This window comes from Haemaphysalis longicornis, unplaced genomic scaffold, assembly GCF_048455015.1.
Source record: "Haemaphysalis longicornis isolate Haplotype H1 unplaced genomic scaffold, Haemaphysalis longicornis Haplotype H1 scaffold_2, whole genome shotgun sequence".
NCBI lineage: Eukaryota > Metazoa > Arthropoda > Arachnida > Ixodida > Ixodidae > Haemaphysalis > Haemaphysalis longicornis.
In genome coordinates, this window is record NW_027526295.1 from 138,820,665 (window position 1) to 138,841,716 (window position 21,052).

At 48.9% G+C, this 21,052-nt stretch overlaps 1 protein-coding gene across 2 annotated transcripts in view; it reads right to left on the reverse strand.

The window, feature by feature from the left end:
• Window positions 1–20,543, reverse strand: part of LOC144167421 (uncharacterized) — a 50,960-nt gene extending 30,417 nt beyond the window's left edge. Inside the window, exons 1-4 of one of the 2 annotated variants that reach the window (XM_077696688.1) lie at window positions 20,266–20,543; window positions 20,003–20,054; window positions 19,341–19,483; window positions 15,764–15,831 (exon numbers count right to left, since the gene is read on the reverse strand). In XM_077696688.1, the coding sequence (XP_077552814.1) occupies window positions 15,764–15,831; window positions 19,341–19,483; window positions 20,003–20,054; window positions 20,266–20,279 (277 nt within the window). In that variant the 5' untranslated portion in view covers window positions 20,280–20,543. The remainder of the gene's footprint in view (window positions 1–15,763; window positions 15,832–19,340; window positions 19,484–20,002; window positions 20,055–20,265) is intronic. The other variant, XM_077696687.1, reaches the window with a different exon arrangement.
• Window positions 20,544–21,052: the final 509 nt, after the last annotated feature.

Below are 21,052 nucleotides of genomic sequence, written 5' to 3' on the forward strand. Positions count from 1 at the left end.
ATCGTAACAATGCATATGAAGCACATCACTTGAAGAGTTCACCTGAAGTCGTTGAGACGCCTTGAGGTGGTGTAGGACCTGGCCTGCATTTCGTTGCTTGGAATGTTTCCCCGTTTTTTGTCTGGGCACCTTCTTCGCTGCCGTTGTGAGAGCGGTTCTTTTTTGCCTGAAAATCTAGATGATGCCCCTCTTCTGCCTTTCGTCTTGGTGTTTGGTGCTTCTCCCCTTTTCTCCCTGTTTGCACTTTAGTTGCGTCCCGTATTTATCTTGGGTAGTAGTTTTCGCAAGCCCCCGCCAATCGGTAACGTTAGCATTCGTTGAAGCCTTTCTGTTCGCGATGACAGAAGATACCACGCGGGGTAGCCTATTTTAGGTGGCGCGGTCGTTTCCTGTGTCGAATTCGGGTAATTCACTTTTGGGGTTGTGGCAGTTCGACGTTTCCGGCAGTGCTTAAGGCAATAAAGAGCTATTTGTAAAATTACCGGCGTCCCATTCTCGCTTTAAGGTCCTGTTCCGGTTCGCCTATCAAGCTTATTCTGGGATTATCGTTGCATACTTCGTCAGCTACGCCCGTCAGTAATGCCGCCGACCCGCCGACCCGCCGAGAGCTGCACTAGCGAGGGCGGTCCCTTATGAAAGATGCAGCTCAACTCGTTTTATAATCACCGATACTTCTTCACGTATCTGGAGCCGTTTATAAACAAAATTCTCCATTGTTTTCCTCGGCGTTGGTAAGTCCTAAAGATCGTTGGGAGGAAGTCCAGGAAAAGCCGCTAGGCGTTCCTTGTGGTGGCTACGATCACGCACTCGTCGTTAGATGGCAGGAATGTGATGCCTTGATCGTGATTGCCTTTTGTTCATGGGCTTAAAGCTCGTTGCCCTCGGGTCATTTACTTGTGCTTCAAGCTCGTTCTGCGTCATGTTCCACGGTCCTCGACCCACTGCTCACGTTGTCGTTGGTTGGTAGCCCGCTCGGACCTACCACTGTTGGGTTCCCTTGGCGCGGCTCAAGACGAGGACAGAACTGCACCGGCGGTAACTTCTCGAAGGTCGATGGGGCCGGCGCTCGTTAGGGTGTCTTACGTTTGCGAAAGCCGCCTTTTCCGGGTTTCGGCACCATGTCGTGGAAAGGGCCGAGCCAAGACCCCGAACGGGAGCCGCTGCTTTAATGGGACAGGATAGAACACTACGTACGATGATGATGATTCGAGAGGCATGTTACTGGGGCCCCTTCTTCCTCCTCGCTACTGTTTCCAACAGGGTGCTGCAAGTGGGTGCTGGTGAAACCTCCAAGAGGCTGATACGGCAGCTCTCATTGTCCTTGGTGGCAGATCCCACAGATTGCGTGTGGAAGCCTTTCGGCTCATACGTCGCTGCCAGGGAGTTGGTACAACAGCATCGAGATTGTGAAAGCAGCTATAGGTGTGTTTTGTCAGTCCGTTTGAGATGATACGTGAAAATTGTAGGTTCCTTTGTTTGTGTGGACATTGAAGTCAATTGAACAATTGGTAACACGCGACAAAATTCTAGCAGCGGCTTTATCACTCACTGACCGATCTGGCAGAGCGGATGTGTTATGAAATCAAAGCTTCGATGGACGGCCGTATAGTCGGGAATGAAATTAAAATACATAATAAAGACGCCAACCACAAAGCACGTGGCCGCATCCCCCATTCTCTACGCCTGCCTAGGGTGGTTCCCAAAAAGTCTGGATTTTGTGCTCTTGAAAAACCGGAACGTTGCCTTCTACAAGCAAGAATCCTTGACTGCCGAAATGGGAGTAGGTCCCTGAAGATTGAAGCATTCTTTGCACGTCGGCGTCTGGAGCATCAATGTGACGTAGACATTCCAAGCATGCAGCTACACGCCATCTACAAGGCAAGTGTGCAGTCGCGTCAAAGTTAGTTCTCACAAACATAAGTTGGAGTCAATGAGGACTCATCAGACAAGCAGCCCCCGCCATGAAAGTGCCACGGTCCATAATCTTTCCAGCAACAGCCCGGACCGTGTGGAACTGGGCGTCTTGCACTTGTGCCTGAACTTTAATGTTGGCCCCAAATTACATGTTAAGATAGTGTTTGTGCGGTGGAAAGGGCTGTCTCCGTGTGGAACCGTCCCGCCGTGACGAAGCCCGCACCCGGGCGATAGGTGTTCTTTCCGAACTGCGCCCCTGTGCTCGGGAATCACCCCTTAAGTTAGATCAACGCAGAGCCCTCAAGAGCCTCCGCGATAATACGTATATCTCTACGCTACCTTCAGATAAGGCAACGCGACTGTTGTTTTTAAGAGAGCATACCAGTCCCGGCTACTCATACTTCTACGTGGTTACGACGTCATGTAGCTAAAGATACTGGAAAGACCCCGCTTAGACTGTGTTGCCACATTTTAACAAGAATAACAAGTAAAATGGTGAGCTATCACGACTGCGCGTAGGATAAAATGATCTTCGCTCCCATAAAACTTCGGCGGGCGATCTTCTGGTGCAAATATTTGTTGTAATGAATAGTAACTATATTCGATTTAAAACAGTACCGTGGTTTACAGTAAAACAACACATTTCATTCTTGGCCAACTGCGGCCATGAAAAAAAGGTTCAGGGAAAGCACGCGGATACTTGCGGTGCTACTCCAGAAGCCCCGAGTTCCGCCTACTCCCGAGTTTTCAGCTGCTACGAAAGGTGCTGCAAAAGGTGCTACAAAAGCTGCTACGAAAGGGTTACGAAAGTACTGATTCTAGAGCGTCCGTACACCTCGAGCGAACCCGGTGTAATAGCGCGCAGCATGCGTGGCGTACTCAGCGCACTGTATTGAGGCCGCCTACGTTGATACAGTACGGCTTGTGATACCATCCGCATGCAGCGTCATCTGATGTCAATGTACAATAGTCCCTTCCCAACATAAATTAGATAACCCGACTACTACTTTTCACACCAAAGCCTGGCTTTTCGCCACACCCGTCGCGGGTCGGTCTGTTTTTCTCGGTGTTCTGTTCATCCACTGAGTTATGTTTGCCACGTGGCTTGTATGTAGACCGTGGAGCTCTGCGCAAGCACAAACCAAGTAAGCAATGGTGTTTACAACAGCGAAGAGAACGCACCCTCCTACCGACCGTCCAATGTAGCTTTTGTTTACCGCTCGTTGAGTGTGCACGGCGGGCGCTTCTCAAAAATTGCCCCAATTCAGCGTCTTAAAAGCGTATTTGAGGACTAACGAGTGCGTTTTAAACGTTATGTAAACTTTCATCGACTGTGTTTTCACTGTGCATGAAGAAGGGTCTCGTGGGAAAATCTTGTCGTATTGTCTCCTCTTATCGGCTCGGACACGAGTGAACTACAGTTCGGACCGAACACCCCGCGATTGTGGGACCATAGGCTAACGGTGGCACGGAGACTTCATTTTTTTATGCTAAGTTGTTGTCGCTGCTAGCTGGCATGAAATGACAATTTCGGGGCTGCGAAGCTACGCCCATACAAAGTGGACGCCATGGGTGGGTGTGGCTTTGGTTGCTACGCCGTGACTACGAATGGAGTGAGCGTGTTTGATTAACATTATAACTCGTAGAAAACGCGGGAATGGTTTTCCGCAGCCGAGTTGAACCCGGGACGTTGGTGGCGGCCGCTGCTGCGGCGTGGGTTATTGTTATAGTCGCCGTAGCAGACATATTTATTAACCCCGACCGCTCTTTTAAACAAAGAAATTTCCTGCTCGTTTTATCTTCCCAAAAGAGCCATGCATAAATCCCGGTTTGCGACGATTTAGAGGCTGCTTTCGCTCCATGACCGTCGAGGAGCAAGCTGTTTGAGCGCTGCGTTTACCCTACGGGCAACTTACACGGAAGGATTGGTTGCAACCGCAGCGTCGACCGCCACCACTCGACAGTCAGCCAGTGCGTGCGCAATATGATCGATATGTTCGCTGTAAACGTGTTTCCCTGACCTCACCTTTTAGGTGCGGAGTACCTTAGGACCGTACAACTTCCGGCTGCATCCGTGCGCATAGCATTTAAAATCGCAAAAGAATCATACAGGCACCGGCAGGATTCGAGCCTGTGTCTGGTAGACAAGACGGAGTTAGTGTCAGTCATCTTACCCATTGGACATTACCAAGAGTTAGTACCCGAGAGTCAAACGGCTTACTCGCTCGCCTGTAACCGTGCGGAGTACCTTAGTGCCTCCCAATGTGCGTCCGCGTCCATCCGTGCGCACACCGCCATCAAGCGAAAATCAAGCGAAATTCGTTTTAGGCCGTGAGTTGCAGTTTCATTTAGGGAAAAATCAAGATGCAACTCATTGCTCAAATCGAATGATGGTCGGGGCGCAAATCGGATGTCCCTCGGAGCGCAACTTGGATGTCATTTCGAATTTTCGTACTCCTCATCCTCGCCATCCTCTACAGAGTGGAGATGCTGCCATTTTTCTTGTCGGTGGTTTGGCGGATATTGCTTCTTCAAGTTCTACCGCGCATGTATCTGTCTGCAGCCGAAGCGTGCGCTTCAATTATCTGCCCGGAAAACAGTTCCGAACAAGGCTTTTTATGCCCGGGCGTTTCGTTATCGTCTGCGTGGCAGCACAGCTTTCCTTGAGGCGTTGCGTGACGCACCTTTCTGGGGAAATCATTACTGGCAGGATAGCTTATACGTACATACGTATAGAATCAACGGCGCTTGTCTATTTTTAGAGGTGATTTCTACGGATTTAAATGAGTTTTGTTCAGCGTCACCTTCGTATGGCAGGAAGCAGAGCAGGTTAAGCGAGTAAAAAAGGGAATTGAGGATAAAGTAACCGCTTGAAGCCAGAGGGAGGGTAAGCGAGAGTGGGAAAGGTGCGTAGGAAGAGAGGGCACTGAGTGAATTGAAGTCTATGCTGCAAAAACAACTGTGGAGAGCTTCGTCGAACCAAAGAGGTGAAGAGCGGAAGGAAATGAAGCAAACAAATATGAGAAGTTGCTGTCGTTGTTGCTACTCCTTCCTTCGTAGAACATGGCCACTTGTGGGATTGGCCCGCATTTGGGAGCTAATGTTCCCGCTTCGCAAAATTCATAACACTGTGAATTTGAAAATGAAAAGTTCTCAAATAGCGCGTTTCGTGTGACGCCTGAAAATGATGTCACGGGCGTAAAACAGCTGCACACCACCCTCGCAGGGCACCGATTATAGGGAGGGTGTGGCCTGTTCATCTGCTTGCTCCCGTAATTCACACACCAAGGCGAAGAAATGAAAGAGAAGGAACTGACCCGAACACGTTATAGCAGAAAAGAAGCCGGTCGAAGTAATCCATAATAAGAGACCAAGAAACAAAAGCAAAGAAAAAGGCGCAAGTACAAGGTATCAGAAAAGATGTTGCTAATACTGTTTTATATTTGTATTGTTTCCGTGACAGCATCATAGATGGCGTTGTGATCTGTTATCCTGTCATGTCATGTATATAAGTGCACTGCGCTATAAATATTGGCAGTCATCAGTAGCCCACGGCGGCGTTCATGTGTGCCAGTTTGTTCCTTCCGAGATAACGGACCACAGCGCGGCAACACCACATTGGCGACGAGGATGGCCACCGGGGTATTGCCGCCGCCGCTCTTCGAGAATCATGGCGCGCCAGCGATCCCTTGGCACAGCTGGTTTCACATGTTCCAGAACTTTGTGCTCGCGTCAGGCGCCGACGAGCGGTCAGCAATACGCCGTCACGCCCTCCTGCTTCACTGCCTGGACCCTGAGGGCCAAAGGATTTTCGACGCCCTGCTGGCACCGTACCCACCCCAGCCGCCGTTTTCACCTGCAGCCACCGACACCAAGCCGACGAAGGAACAGACGCCAACCACGCACGCCTTTGCCGGAAGACCTCCGGACCCGTACGACGTTGCCGTTGACACATTGGCAAAGTATTTCACTGCTGCCGTCAACGCTCGAGTGAGCGTCATCATTTACGTGAGCGTTGATAGCGTTCAGGAGAGTCAGTTGGCGACTTTTCTTTGGCGCTCCGTCAACTGGAAGCTCCGTGTAATTTCGTCGCTATCGCGGTTGATAACTTCTGCGAGCAGTTTTATGCCGGAGTATCTTGCCCGCAACTCAGAGAAAGGCTGCTGCTCGGAGGCGTCGCGTTGACATTTCACCGAGCGGTAGAAATAGCCAAACTTCGCGAAAAAATCCACCAAGAAGCTTACTGAAGACTTAGAGGACCCGATTCACCGCATCACGCAACAGCGACAATGCGGACGCAACCCCGCTAGGCGTGATTCCCCGCTTTGATTCCAAAAGGTCCCCCCCTAGTCAACATCGTCGTAGCTCTACGAGCACTCGCCAAAACTCGCCCAAGCCGGACACTGCCGCTGCCTACCCCTGCACGCCGTATCTCGGGATAACTGCGATATCTGCGGTGCAACAAGATGCGAACGGTAGCACTGTCGCGCCAGCGGCCGCGGTTGCGGACGCCGCGGAAACTTCCAAAGCGTTTGTCAGAGCTCTCGTCGCGGCCGACCACAGAGACCTGCACAAGCCCGCAAACTCCTCCGCGACAATGACGCTGAAACCGTTCACAGTATTTCCACCATCCGCGTAAACAAACGCCGAGGTGTTTACGTCGAAGTGACGGTGCTCAACTCGAAGCTGCTCACGCGCAAAGTGGCGTTTTTCAACGACACAGGATCGGTAGTATCAGCAATTTGGGAAGGTCGCTTTTGAAGCCTTTTTCAGGATAAAGTGCAGCACCACCAGTATACCCAAAGTTACACTACTTGCTTTTTCACACCAGAAGACTTCTGTGCTTGGCTTGTTTGAAAGAACGTTGTCGTACAAGGTATGGACAGCCCTCATACTGCTGTATGTAACGCGGACTGCGACCTCCCCTTTGGGATTAGACGTTGTGCAAGATCTGGATCTTTAATCAAGGACAGAGCTACGTTTCCCGCACATGGTCGTTCAGCAAACGCTGCCACCACGACCTCAACGTTGCCTTCGACGAGCTGAGGCGCTCAAGAGCGCATTCCACCGCAAGGCGCTGTTGTAAAGCAGCCACAGAGTAAGCCAAAGTTTAACATGCCTGCACTGCTGTGGCCAATGTTTTCTCACAATGTTTACGCCAGGCCTGGGCCTTGTCAAATGTTTTCAACACACGGAGATGGAACAGGCAGTCCCCCGAGTCGTCCAAATGTGGAGACGCCCTCCATTTTCAGTACGCCAACCAGTGCGCAACAGCTACAGGCCCTGCTCTCCGTCCACATCATCGGAAGGATCGATGCCTCCGAATGGGTTTCGCCCATCGTCACAGCCCCGAAAAAAGATGGCAGCATTTGTCTTTGTGTGGACCTGAGGGAGCCGAACAAGCCCATCGCAGTCGACAACTTCCTGCTGTCTCACACCGAAGAGCTGCTGCATGCCTTAAACGAAGCCCGCCACTTCTCAAAGCTAGATCGCGCCTCTGCATACCACCAAATTCTGCAGCACCCAGACAGCAGAAATCTCACAGCGTTTGTTACGAACGAGGGTCTCTATCGGTTTAAAATGGTCTCCTTTGGCTTGACGTCGGCCTCAGCAGCCGTTCAGCAGCTCAATTCAAGAATCCTGCAGGGCTGCCATGGTGTTCTCTGTTACATAGACGACCTCATCGTCTTCGGGAAGACTGAGAAATAGCATCTGGAGGACCTGTAAGTAGTTCTGCATGGCATTGCGAAAGCACGTCTACACCTCAATGAGAAATGTGTTTTCGACGCAACAGAACTCTCTTTGCTGGGATATTATGTCAGTGCTGAAGGCACAGCGCCTTTTCCAGCCAACGTTGATGCAATCGTCCACGCCAACAGCAAATTCCGTTCATTCTTAGGCCTAGCAGAGTACTACGCAAAGTTCATTCCAAGGCTAGCATTTGAAGTGAAGCCCATGCATCGACTTCCACCTGAAGACTCACTTTTTGAGTGGGACACAGCCGCCGAAGCAAGTTTTGAGAGATTTAAGACGCTTCTGGCTTCCCACAAGGTGTTGCACACGTTTGACCCAGCTCCTCCAGTTATTGACGCCACTCGTGCTTCTGCATACGGGCTAGGCACGGTTTTGCAGGAAGTAGACGGTCAGAAGACTCGCACTATAACGTTTGCCTCACGTACTCTAATTCAGAAAGGAAATGCTCCGTTAGCGAGCGTGAAGCATTGACTTGCGGCATGTGAGCATGCGAGAAGTGGCATGTTGACTTTTAAGGATGACGTTTCACTCTTCAAACTGATCATCAGGCATTGGTAGCGTGGCTTTCTAGCAAGGGAACAGGGCGACACCCTTTTCGCATGCCGAGGTGGGCTGAATGGCGTATCCGCTGCACCTACACACTGGAATACCGCAACGGCTCGCAAAACAAGGTGCAGATGCGTCGTCACGTCTCCCGAAGGAAGGTAAAACGGAATGCATACCACAACCTGACGACAACTCTGCAGAAGTTGTGTCCCTGGTCTAGCTGCTGTGCATCGCTTCGCACCAGTTTGAGCGCTCCACCAGTGAAGACGCCTCTTTGGCAAATATAAAAGAATACGTTACGTTGTTATAGCCCCCACACAAGCTCGTCCCAGACTAGCTACAGCCGTACCTCATGCTGCACAACGGGTTTTCAGAGGTGGACAACTTGCTTCTGCGTGGAGACCGACTTTTTGTGGCACAGATACGCACGCATAAGGTCATCTCCACAGCGCATGAAGCTCATTGTGGCATCGTCAGCACGAAAGCGCGAATTTGAGAACGGTTTTGGTGGTCGGGCATGGATCGGTAAACAGAATCTTGAATTGCAGGGGTGCGCTGCCCAACATGATAACGTAGAGCAGGGAAAATTACACAGGAACAGACAAGGTTTTCGTGTGAGGCAGCGCACCGTTGCACTTCAAGATGTTAAAACACCAACCAGCCCACTCCCAAACCTTGTTAAACAGAAGTCACAATCAAAAACTGCAGCGCCTGTCAGAAGGCAGACAAGAGTGTGAAAGCGGCATTTGCTCCTTTTCAACCCAATCCATTTCCAAAGCGCCCTAGGTAGAAAGTCCCCATAGACATTTTTGGCGAAATGGAAAGAGCTTTAGATTGCAGGTTCACCATTACTCTGGTTGACTATTGTTAAGTGGCCCAAAGAACTATTTTGCAACGAGATGTCTCAAAGAAAAGTCACTAACTTCGTGCTGTCAATTTTTGACCGAGGGGGATACCCTGACGAGATAGTCAGTGACAATGGGACCCAATTTTATTCACGAGGATTTTCACATTTCGTAGACGAGCGTGGTATCCGGTTGACACAATCTTCAGTGTATTTCCCGCAAGCCAAAGAACTTGTTGAAATATTTAATCGTCTTTTCAAAGACTTTGTAACGGTTGCTTCATTAGAACATCGTCCTCTTCGACAAGCAGCCCTGGAGTACTTGGATGTCTGTCGGTGCACACCTCACGCAACCACCAGCCTTGCTCTTACACGGACGACTACCCCGAACACAACTGTACATAATTGGGCACCCATCCTCATCATTCTTCACAGACCCTGCCAAATAAGTCGAAGAGCTTCAGAAGAGAGTCACACAGAAGCACAAGTACAGCAAGATGTACACCAACCTCCCTCGTGCAACAAATCAAACATTGCTGTTGGAGACATGATTTGTGTAAAGAAGTCCGCGGTCTTTTTAAATAAGACCTTTTGTTCAGTCGTCCCCGGAAGGTGGTGGAACAAGGATAGCCAGTCTCTTTCTGTCTCGACGATGGAAGAGCATGGAACTAGTCTAAGTTAAGTAAGCTTCCTTCACAGGCACCCCAGCCTCACCCAGTCATTCAAATGCCCGGAGTTCACGCTGAGCCAGCACACTATTCAAGCCCGCCACCTCTGCGTTGTGAGAATGGGCAATCGGCAGTGTTACCCGGTACCCCCCTCAGTGCAGTGGCTAGTGTTCTGTGCCATTATAGTGTAGCATCGCAAGAGACACAACAGGCTGTCTTTTGTCCACCCTCTCATGAAACCACTCCTCTGAATCGGGGTGCTTAGCGCAAAAAAAGAGGACAATGGCAGACGAGACACGCGCTACTCACAAATGAATTTATTCCGGAAAGTACAAGCATATATATGACAGGAAGGCACTGAAGAAAAAGGAAAGGAAGGAATCTGACACAGCGCGAACATGCATCATAATAGGAGCTTGTAGAATGCAATTTCCTTATCATAGATAGAAAGCGACGGTGCACTCAGGAGCACGGGCCATTTTATTTTTATAAAAAATATCTCGGCGACCTCACGTGCAGTCACATCTCGGCTTCTTTCGATTAATTTTGTTTTGTCCTGATCGGGCTTACAATGACAATCTTTACAATGTTGGGGCAAATGTGAACCAAGTGCAAACCCGACCTGGACCAAAAACAAAAATAAATGTATGATAAGAAAGTGCAATTCCACAAACTTTTTTCCGATGTTGGCGCTCTGTCAGACGCCCGTCGTGCCTTCTTTTTCTTCCTTTTTTTCTCCAGTGCCTTCCTGTCATATATATGCTTGTACTTTACGGAATAAATTCAGTTGTTAGTAGCGCTTGTCTCGTCTGCCACCTCGTCCCTCACTCACTGCGAGAAGGGAACAATTGATGGGCGGTTTAAAAAAGAGTTTAGTTGTGGACGTATCATTAAAAACCGGTTTAAAGGGGTGGTTATTCATTGATGAGATTTTGCAGGCATATAGAAGATCAACATAAATTCGCTGGTACGCTAAGCACCATTTGTCGCACTCAGCATAAAGACTGTGGACAGGACTGGTACGGAATGCCCCACAAGACAGGCGAAGCCCCAAGTGAAGCACTGGGTCGAGCATTTTAAGTGCTGTTTTTTGTCTGCACCGTATGATTGGTGAGATAAGACTTTCAGAATATTCATTGTTTTGAGGCATTTTTGTTTAAGTCGTTTTATGTAAGGGATGAATGTGAGTTTCTCGTCAAACACCACACCCAAAAACTTGTGTTCTTTTGTAACTGGAATTAAGTCACCAAAGAGTTTTAGGTCGGGATCGGGCAGGATGTCCCGCCTTTTTGAGAACGCAACGCAGGTACTTTTATAACGATTAAGTTTAAATCCATTTTTATCTCCAAGATCCATTTTTATCTCCAAGATCCAAAATCCATTTTACCTCCAAGAGCGAGGAATGTGCCCTGAAAGCCATATGTTATTGTATAGATGTAGAACTGTTTCAAGGGTGTCTGAGTGTGTGTAGGTGTTGTATCATGGTGTATGTGATTTTGTCCGCACCTGGCGCTCAAGGCTTACATGTGGTCAGAGCTGCCTTCAGCTCATGAATTGAAAAAGGAGAATTGTAAGAAGTGTGCGACTTGGTGTTATCACGCAGGGACTTCTTTTCTGCAGATGTTTTGTGTTTCATGAAAGTGTTTGTGTAGTGTGCTGAGCTGGACACGTGTTGGAAGTGTTGTGCGAGTGTTATCTTGGTCTTACAGTGTGTCCCCTGTTTTACAAACCAGGGGCAGGCTGTGTGTCTGTTGTCCTTTGAGTTTGCGTATACGTGTCCATACTTTTCGTACGTCTGTGTAGGAGTTAATTGATGTTATGAATGTACGCCAACTCTCTCGTTTTGGCTCATGGCGCACACGTTTTGCGAACGCCTTGGCCCGTTTGAACAAAATGATGTTACCCGCCGTGGGGTACCGACGGAGGATACCCCACGCCTTGTTCTGTGCCTCTCGCGCTCGCCTACAGGCCTCATTCCACCACGGCCTCCTCTGGTTGCGCGGGGCACCAGAGGTGGTGGGAATGGACTTTTCAGCGGCGTCGAGGATGTGCGCCATGAGGAGTTGGGTAGATTCTTCAAGGGGTAGGTGTCCAATGGATGCGTGGTGTAGTTTGGATGTCTCTGCAACTGTATTCCAGTTAGCTCTTGCTTCATTGAACCTGTTTTGGGAAGATGGACTGCATGGGCCTTTACCTATATATGTTAGTGAGGTGGGGAAGTGGTCACTGCCATAACGGTCAGTGCCCACACCCCATTCGAGAAGAGGAAAGAGAACTGCGGAGCCAATCGCTAAGTCAAGATTTGAGTATGTGTTGTGTCCTATGTTATGGTATGCAGGCTGTTTATTGTTGAAAAGGCATGCTCCTGAAGATGTAAGGAATTCCTCTATCAGGCGACCTCGGGCATCTGTGCGAGAAGAGCCCCAAAGAGAGTTGTGAGCATTAAGGTCACCTGTAAGAATGTATGGTTCGGGCAGCTGGTCAACCAGCGCCTAGAATCAAAGCTTGAAATTGCAACATCAGGAGGAATGTATATGGAGCATACCGTTATCATCCTATTAAATAATATTGTTCGAATTGCCACAGCCTCAAGGACAGTGTTCAGAGTGACAGGGTGGCATGCTAAGGAATTCCGGGCGGTTATGGGGACATCCCCAGAAGAGTGCGTGCAGCCATCCCGGTCCTTTCTGTATACCAGGTAACTGTTCAAGAAATTTGTGTGTTGAAATTGAAATGTGTTTCCTGAACACACATTACACTTGTCTGATAAGCATGCAATATTTCGTATACATAGTCAAGATTATTCAGAAGTCCTCTGCAGTTCTATTGTATTATGTTTTCTCTTCCCATTATGATGTTTCGGAGCTACTGGAGTGTGACTATTTATGTAGGGTCTTTCGGGGCTTGGACTCATGGAAGGGGTTTTCTGGCCTTTTCTACTGACCTGGACGTCGCAGTCCGTTCCTTCCACTGCGATGAAAGGCGGAAGGGCTCGACGTCCATGACGTCATCTGAAGGCAAGGGGGTGCCCAGCGGACTGGGCCCCCTTGACTTGGTACCTTTTCGAGTGTTCTTTGCCTGCGCCGCTGGCGGGGCAGGCGGTGGAGCTCGGATGGGCGCTGCTGTGGGCCCTCCCGTCTCTATCTCCGTGCCCTCAGGTGTCCCTAGGGCCGGTGGAGAGGAAACAGTGAGAGTGGCAGAGCTCCCAGCGGCGATCACAATCGCCACATTCGCTGAAGTCGATTCCTGACACCGCCTGACACCGCCACATTCACTGGGCGATTCCTGACACCGCTGGACTACCGAAGGCATTCCGGCAAGAGAAGGGGACCCCGCAGCCTCTACAGGTGTTGTAGAGGAAGCAGGTGGGTGCTCAGCTGGGGGCTGGTACAGCAACACATCAGCAGCAAGGCTGCACTGTTTCGCTGTGCTCACCAAACGCCGCCCAAGCCCCCGGCAGGCAGCGTCTCCATAAGATGTGCCGAACGCAGCTTGTGCTTTTGGCGTGCCTCAGCAAAGGTGATGTTTTCTGTTATTTCCATTTGTAGAATTTCTTTTTCTGCTTTGAATTTTGGGCAGGTTCGCGAATAAGCAGCGTGTGGGCCACTGCAATTCGGGCATTTCACTGTGCTGTTTCAACAGGCATCCGATGAATGGTCAGACTATGAACATTTAGGAAAAGTCAGCTTTCCTCGACATGATAGAGTTCCATGGCCATATCGTTAGCATTTAAATCATTGCCTGGGATTAGGGACATATGATCGTGCATTGCAGCTTAGGAAGCCCACTTTGACCTTTTCGGGTGGGGTTGTGAAATCAAATGTTAGGACAAGATGCTTTGTTGGCATTTCTTCATTTGCTCTACGAATTACAATTTGTTTGACAGAAGTTACTCCTTGAGGTTGAAGCGTCTGAAAAAGTTCCACCTCTGTCTCAGACTGTAATTCCTTTTCTGAGATTACACCTTGAAATGAGTTGAGGGTTCTATGTGAAGTCACAGTAACAGACAGGTCCGCAAACGTGGTCTGTTTTAGAAGGTTTTCGCTTTGATTTTTTTTTACTTGACGCGTAGGTCACCGGATGAAAGCTTCTTAGCATCATAGTCTGAGCCGACAACAGACTCAATGCATTTGGCCAAAAGAATGACTGAGTTTTTGCCAACAGGGGTGTCCCCTGTGGAATGAACTTCAAGATAGTTATAGAAATGTTCTGCCTTCTCTTTAGCAAGTACTAAGGGGCGGCCTCTTTTGGGAGGCTGATCATTGGAGGGGGGAGGGGTTTGAGAAAATACCATACAGCATGTATAAAAGCAGGGAGACGGGGGTACTTTCTCCTTTGACCTTACCCTGGTAGTCATAGAGGTCCCGGAGCTCCGTGCCTGGTATACAGGCAGGGAGCCCATCCGCCGGAGCTTGACCAAGGCTCCGACGGCCACCGTTAGAGGTTTCTACCCTTTACCTTAAAACTCATTACCACGGTCGTTTACAGCGTGAGTATGGGGGCTCGGGGTCCGTGGTGTCGCCAACACCATCACCAAGATTGATCAAGGTGCCTAGTGCGGGGCGCAAGCCGTAAAAGACAAATGGTTAGTTTAGCAGCTACGAATCCTGGAGCATAAAATTTTGTGTTTTAAATACCCGAATATGGAGCGCACAGACTTTTTAGCAAACCTTGGTAGGTGGACGCAAATTAATCAAGTGGTAGAGCGGAGTTAAAACAGCCCTCAGCTTTCCTACCGTGTTGTGTCTGTAGTGTGGGTGGAAACTTTGAAACAGAAGTTTCTCTAATGAGCACATACATTGTCTTGAAAGAGGTGATTTCAAACTGTGTGCGTGTACAGATATTGCATTCCGTAACATTAGTGTAAGGCATAGGTTGGCCGAGGTATGCTTGGCATGCACTGGGGCACCAATTGCCTTCACAACGAGAATAAGGGGAAAGAAATTATTTCAAATGTCTGTAGCTGGTAGTGTTCCGCATTGCGGTAAAAACGTTTCATAGTCGAAGCTGTTTAACACAAAAATGCTGCCGTCGTGCAGGTAGAGAACAAGCAGTCTGGTAGAGCCCCGTTTGAATGATCGCACTGGAGCAGTGCGACTGAGTAAAGAGCACTTCTCTAATAAACATCGTACTTCGGGTAACTCTCTCAAAGTGAACCGAGTATGTTGTATTTATTTTATGTTATGTTTATCGTGTTATGTTTAAAGAGTCATGAAGAGAAACTGCAAGTTTGGTTCATTCAAAGACTGCTTTGTCGGGATCGAATCAATGCCATATGTCCAGTACAGTTCAAGGGAATAATACAGAGATTAGAGAAATCACATGAAATAATTAAACACACAAAAATAGCGCAGTGAGGACAAGACATGCAAGAGAGGACCAGCAGGACCAGCGGTAGCCCTGTGCGCCCTCTTCATTAAAAGTTTTACCAATTTCACGCTCCCTGAATGTTGCACTGCGGCAGCAGCACACTCACCCTCATTAATGCAGTGACGTATAAAGCAGTGGTGACACCCCAAGCATTTTCCAGCGATTTTTTATGGCGTCAACAAATATTGTTCGTGCGATTGGCTGCCTCCGCTACCGACGGGAAACCACAGTGTGGATTTGTTGTGGGCCGCTGTTATAACATGGCTTGCGTGCAGCGGTCACTTGAACACTGGCAAAATTGACTTAGTGGTGACTCATAATACGTCACCCCTACACTGATATTACATCGATGTGGCGGAAAACGCGAAAGGTTTGGAATATTTCATTTGTTTATTTCTGGAAAGACTGTTTTTCATGGTTGGAATAAAGAAAAGTGAGTTATCAAAGGCTAGCTCTTCAAATTGAACCAGATTATGTTTTGTCGTCAAGCCTTTCGATTGTAAAGCTCTGAACGAAGCATCTCTGTGCACCTACACTTTCACCCTGTAATAAGCCACCGAGAAAGCTTCTGTGGCAATGTATATAACTGAAACATCGAAGCGAATATGTTCTTTTTTTGTTGTCACGTCTAAAGCAATCTATAAAGACGTTTGACGGTGACACTTACTTCTGTAGTCAAAAACTCTGAACAGCTCGCGAACAATCTTGAATCCGTAGACAGGGATGTTGAAAGGCCTGGTGGAGAGACAGTAAAGAGTTATTTCAAATACTCTGTGTTTTATGAGCAGTGCAAAACCTTCTGCGCCGACGACAGAAAGTATTTAAGTTGCACTTCCTCTATCCTGGGCTAGTGAATTGGGTTGTAAAGGTATCAAATTCGGCGAAAGTGAGGAACTGCTGACGGGCAAACGCGTAATTAAGAAACGGTGCCTCTTCCATGTCAGCGTTTTGTTTGCTTATTGCACCTCAAATTAGTGGCATTTCACCGGTGTTAAAACGGCAGATGCAGCCTGTAAAGATTTCGCTGTTCGTGAGTCAATAACACAGGATTTGTCGAGGGAACTGATATAATGACGTCTAGGACAAGGAAAGTTCTGTAATGTAGTACAACTAGTACAACGACGGATTTGCGATCTTTTCGGCTATGGCGGCGTGCGTCGACCTTCTATTTGGCCTCATGTTCCTCGCGTTCCAGCGGCACTATCTACGCCGCATGGTGTGGGGTGTGAACGCCCGAGGCCTCACAACCGCACGAATATATCCCTCAAGGACGCCGCGATTGCAGCCCCCAGCACAACTCCCTTTCACGAACCCGGGAACCTGGCTGCCAAGGCCGAGCTCTACGAGGGCTACATGCGGTGTTTCTTGCCAGACACAAGCGTCGGCTTGCACTCCGGTACGCTCGCTACTATACTGCACGCGGTCGGAGGCTTTGAAACGTTCTCGCTTCACTCTCCTCGTAACAAGCGGTTGGCGCGCGCTTCACCCACCTCGCGCAACCAACCAACGAGTTTTACTGAGCTTTATGGGCTTCCGCTGGTACGTTAGGTTGCCCCGCGAAACGTTTTGGTCGCACTAGTCCGAACAGTACAAAATAATTAGGCGCTGTCACTATTCGTGAGCTCAGGTGGAGCAAATGCGTGTAGGAGACCTGGTGATCCTTGGCACACCGACTGTCATGTTTCGGAAAACTGTATTTTAACTTCAAGTTGACGTCCAAAGATACATAATATACATGGACGGAGGTCCGCAAATAAGACGATGACAAGCCTTGTCCAGAGACATCTCCGATCCCTCTCACATTGCACGAGATAACAAGTTTGCGTCTCGTCCAGTGCTAACGCCATTGTTGCAGTAGAGGACTCCTGTGAGCCGCCAACGTGCGAATTACCTGGCGCGATATGTATGGGAAGGAAGGCCATGTTGGCGACGCCTAAGCACACCAAGCTCGACTCCATTCACCTACAAGCCGTCGCGACGCCTGTCACGGTAAAATTTGTAGAATTCACTGTTGTCAACTACTCTGGGGTGTTCAAGATCGACACCGGAGCGCAGCTCGGCTATGTCGACACCATGCTCACCATATCGGATGGTCATCCGCTGCGCGTGTTAGACTCGTATGTGGCACAACTACAGTGGCGGAGAAAACTGGCTCTCATCTGTGCCCTTAATCCAGTTTCTCACAGTGCATCTTCGGGGACGGCAAGCGCTAAAGACCCTACAGTAAATGAACTCCACACTCCAATAGTTACGTTGCGCGCACAGCTCTCCAGGAATTTGGCACCCTCAAGGAAGAAAACCCCATACGGCCGAGGAACTATGCTCTACTGCCATACTTCCTGGATTGCTATCCTGCTGCTTGAGGACGTCCGCACATGAGGTTGACAAACTAAACAAGGGAGCAGGGATGCGCAGAGCCTACAAGCGCACACTGTGGTGCTCTTTCCACGTCTGGGAAGATCTTGGCCTTTACCGGCGGAGAAGCACGAGGGGCCGACATAGCGGCACGCGAACTCACATACCATGCTCCTGGCGACCACGACTACCGCACTGCACCCCAACAGATGTAAAGAACGTATCCTCATCCGAAGCCTGGCAGCCCGATCTTTCCCGGTGCTACAATTGGGTCTCGGCGCTGAAGAATCACATACTTTGCGAATGATAAACCAACACAAGTATCTAAATATTTGTGTTGACAAAGATGTTCAATGGCAACGTCATAAATTAACTTGAAGCTCTGCTAAAAGCGGGGAAACATCCGCCCTCTTCCAAGCGCTTTAGCCATCTGCAAGGTTATGTTCACGATTGAACTCAACCTTTGCATATTCAAGTTTTATAGAGACATGGGAGGCTGCTTTGGCCAGCTCATCACCCCAAACTCCGCGTGACATTATTGAGAAACAAGATAGGGAACTTCTGCATCTGAGGCCCTAGAATTCAGGTTCAACATTCTAGCTCCTTGCATTTGTGTGCCACCTTTACCTAAATGTCAACTATTTATTTCAAAGAAGATCCTCTCTGCGTCTCTCTTTTCGCAAAAAGCCAAATGTGTTCAGTTCAGCCCAGACATTGGAGAACAAACACTTTGAATTGCCCTGTCAGCTTCTCGCTCAAACTGACGTACACGCCTTAGCCAAAGCCTTTACTCTAACACCTTAAGCAACAGAAGCGCGAAGGGTCTCTTTTTAGCCACGGGGATTAAAACCCTTGCCGCTAGCCTTTCTCAATTCGCTGACATTGGGTGCCAGTGAAGCATACATCGTAAATGCAGAAACTGCGTTACAAAGCGCTCCCTCGCGTTGAAGAACGCCATTGCGTCTCACATCTTAAGAACAATACTTAAATGTCATTAGCAAGTTTTATTTGCTCCCAGTATTCTAACGATATCAGCGTCACCACACTAAACTAATCATTGAAGCGTCCGTCCCTTGACCCTCGTCAAAAAGTTTCTGGGCTGTGCCTCATCCACGCTTTCTTCTATCGCCCACAATCACGGCACGTAGTCTTGCAACCATCACGCAGAACGTTATCCCGCATAAATCACAGCCGCTCTATAGCAACAATCAGCGGCCGCACTTCAGCCATCAACTACCCTTTCTTTCCCAGTGGAATACCACAAGGAAATGACCGGCCCGATAGTAATGTGACAAGCTTCAACTGCTAAACTTTCTGAAATGAACTTAACAATCAGATGTCAGTACCTGACTGAAAACAGCGAACCTATACCCTTGTAGATTTCTTTTTGAAGCCATGTTTTCTGCACTGATTACCCTCGCAACACTTATTGGCAGCGCGTTTCTTTTTCTGCTATTCATGTTATGATGAGCTGTCAGTCATACCTGGTATGTAACTCATACCTTATGAAATGCCTTCGGGCCTTCAAGGTGGAATAGACAAAATGAAATGAAATCTGTCCAACCCAAAAACCTTCACCCTAAACAAACTACACTAGAAACCAGCGTACCATAACCGCTCAACTAACACCTCGATATAGCCCTCATCTCCCCAAAACTTCTACTGGCATCCGCCACACTCGCCACAGCCACCTCCATGACTGCTGAGCAACTTCCACAGCACAACAGTTTCCACCACCTCCCCACTCGCAGCATGCAGTATATATGTGCACTTATAAAGAAATGTATCTTTCCTGAAGCTCTCAACACACTACGACCCAAATGAGGCAGAACGAACTCGCCGCTGCCCGAAAACTACCCTGTTATTCCCAGAAAGCAGAACATACCCACCGGAATAGCTCAACCACTTTCCCCTCGCAGGTATCCATTTCCGATAGTGACAAAATTGCCCCATCTACTCCTTCCGTAATCCTTTCGCAAATACCAGCGACACACACCTTTGGCGACGCCTTCAGACCCCCAGCCACACGGCCCTGCAAATGAACATCCTGCTAAAGCCTCAACACCAGGAGCCACCTAACATGGCCACGCCCTCTAGCTCCTCCCGGGAGCATCGGTAATGCCAAAAATGCAGGTCGGCTGCCGCGTTGCTCGCAGCTGTTCCCACTCGGAAGGCCACCGTCTGCAGTGCCCCTTTAAACGTCCATAGACCAAAAAATACAACACTTTCGTTCGCAGCAATTAGCCGAAGCGATATCTACACCCTCCACAATTGCGACAACGATACGATATTAAAAAGGTATGATATTTGATGTTCTTGTGACAGATGTGGGGTGAACAATAATTGAATAGAAAAAAGAACGTTTTTAAAATGCTTTCATATCTGACCTATAGCTTACAGGAACGTCATGATAACTTTTACATAGATGTTCAATAGACAGACAACTCATTTTCTGCCACCAGCGAGCGTGTGTACTTTACCATAATGTTTTGAACGCACATTTTATTCGTTGAATCGCAGAAATTACAAATAGAAAGAAAAAACGTCTTACAGCTTGCTCGAAGTATCCACGTAGGCCCAGACAAAGACAGAATACGGCACATCTGCAAGAAAATTTTACAGCATACAGCGAGTTAACATAAACAACAGCGACTTCAAACACTCCAGAAGCCCCACATTTTTAAGCATTTTTAAAGTGCGGGGTGGACTCGCGTAACGTGCGTAGCACATGCACGACGGCGGCATGCGATTGGTATGCGACTGATCGTCACGACGGTCGCCACGGCTAGTCGTACGCGTTAATTTGAGACTCACTTCAAAATGCGCATGCGATGCGTCGTCGGCGTCCCGCCGCTTACTACTTTCGTTCCATAGTGTTGTCCGTGACGATGACGATAAGAAAAACACAAAAATATGCACTTTAGGTGAGCTAAACAACTTATTTAATCTGAGGAAAGGAACGTTACACAAATGATGTTTCTTCTTTGGGGCTCGGACGGCGACTGGCGCCCGTTTCCCCCGCTGTCTCGCCGCTCACACCGCCGGGTCTGGTCCCCGTTTTACGAGTCCGCCGCGCGGCGAGCATCCGGTGAAACGTAACACCACGCGCCTGAGCGCAGGGGCCGCAGGCGAAACACAAACACACCACGCAGTTGGGAGAGCCGGGGGCCGTATTGGCCGCGAGGCCCACCACTGGAGAGGCCGGCGCTGCGATCGTTTTGACGTCACTCGTAGGATCACCGCGGATCACCGTTCCTATCTTGCTGCGTAGTTGGCTTGCAGCGCGTGACACTTCGCTTAGGAAGCGTGTTCTAAAAGTATTTTCGTGTTAATTTCCTTCGTTTGAAGTTAATTCTCAGTGAGTCAAGCGCAGTTCGACCTAATGGTGACTGTATAACCGTATAAACTGGTAGATTATCCGCAAACACCATGAGCGTGGTGGTGCATTACGCATGCGACCGAAGCATAAGCAGCGGCTTGTTTCCCCGATCAACAATGCGGACTACGACGATCGCCGAGTGAAGTTTCTAGATTTCCCTCGTTTGCAAGAATTGTATAAAGCAGGAAATCGTGAAGCGTTAACTGCTCGCAGAAGCACACG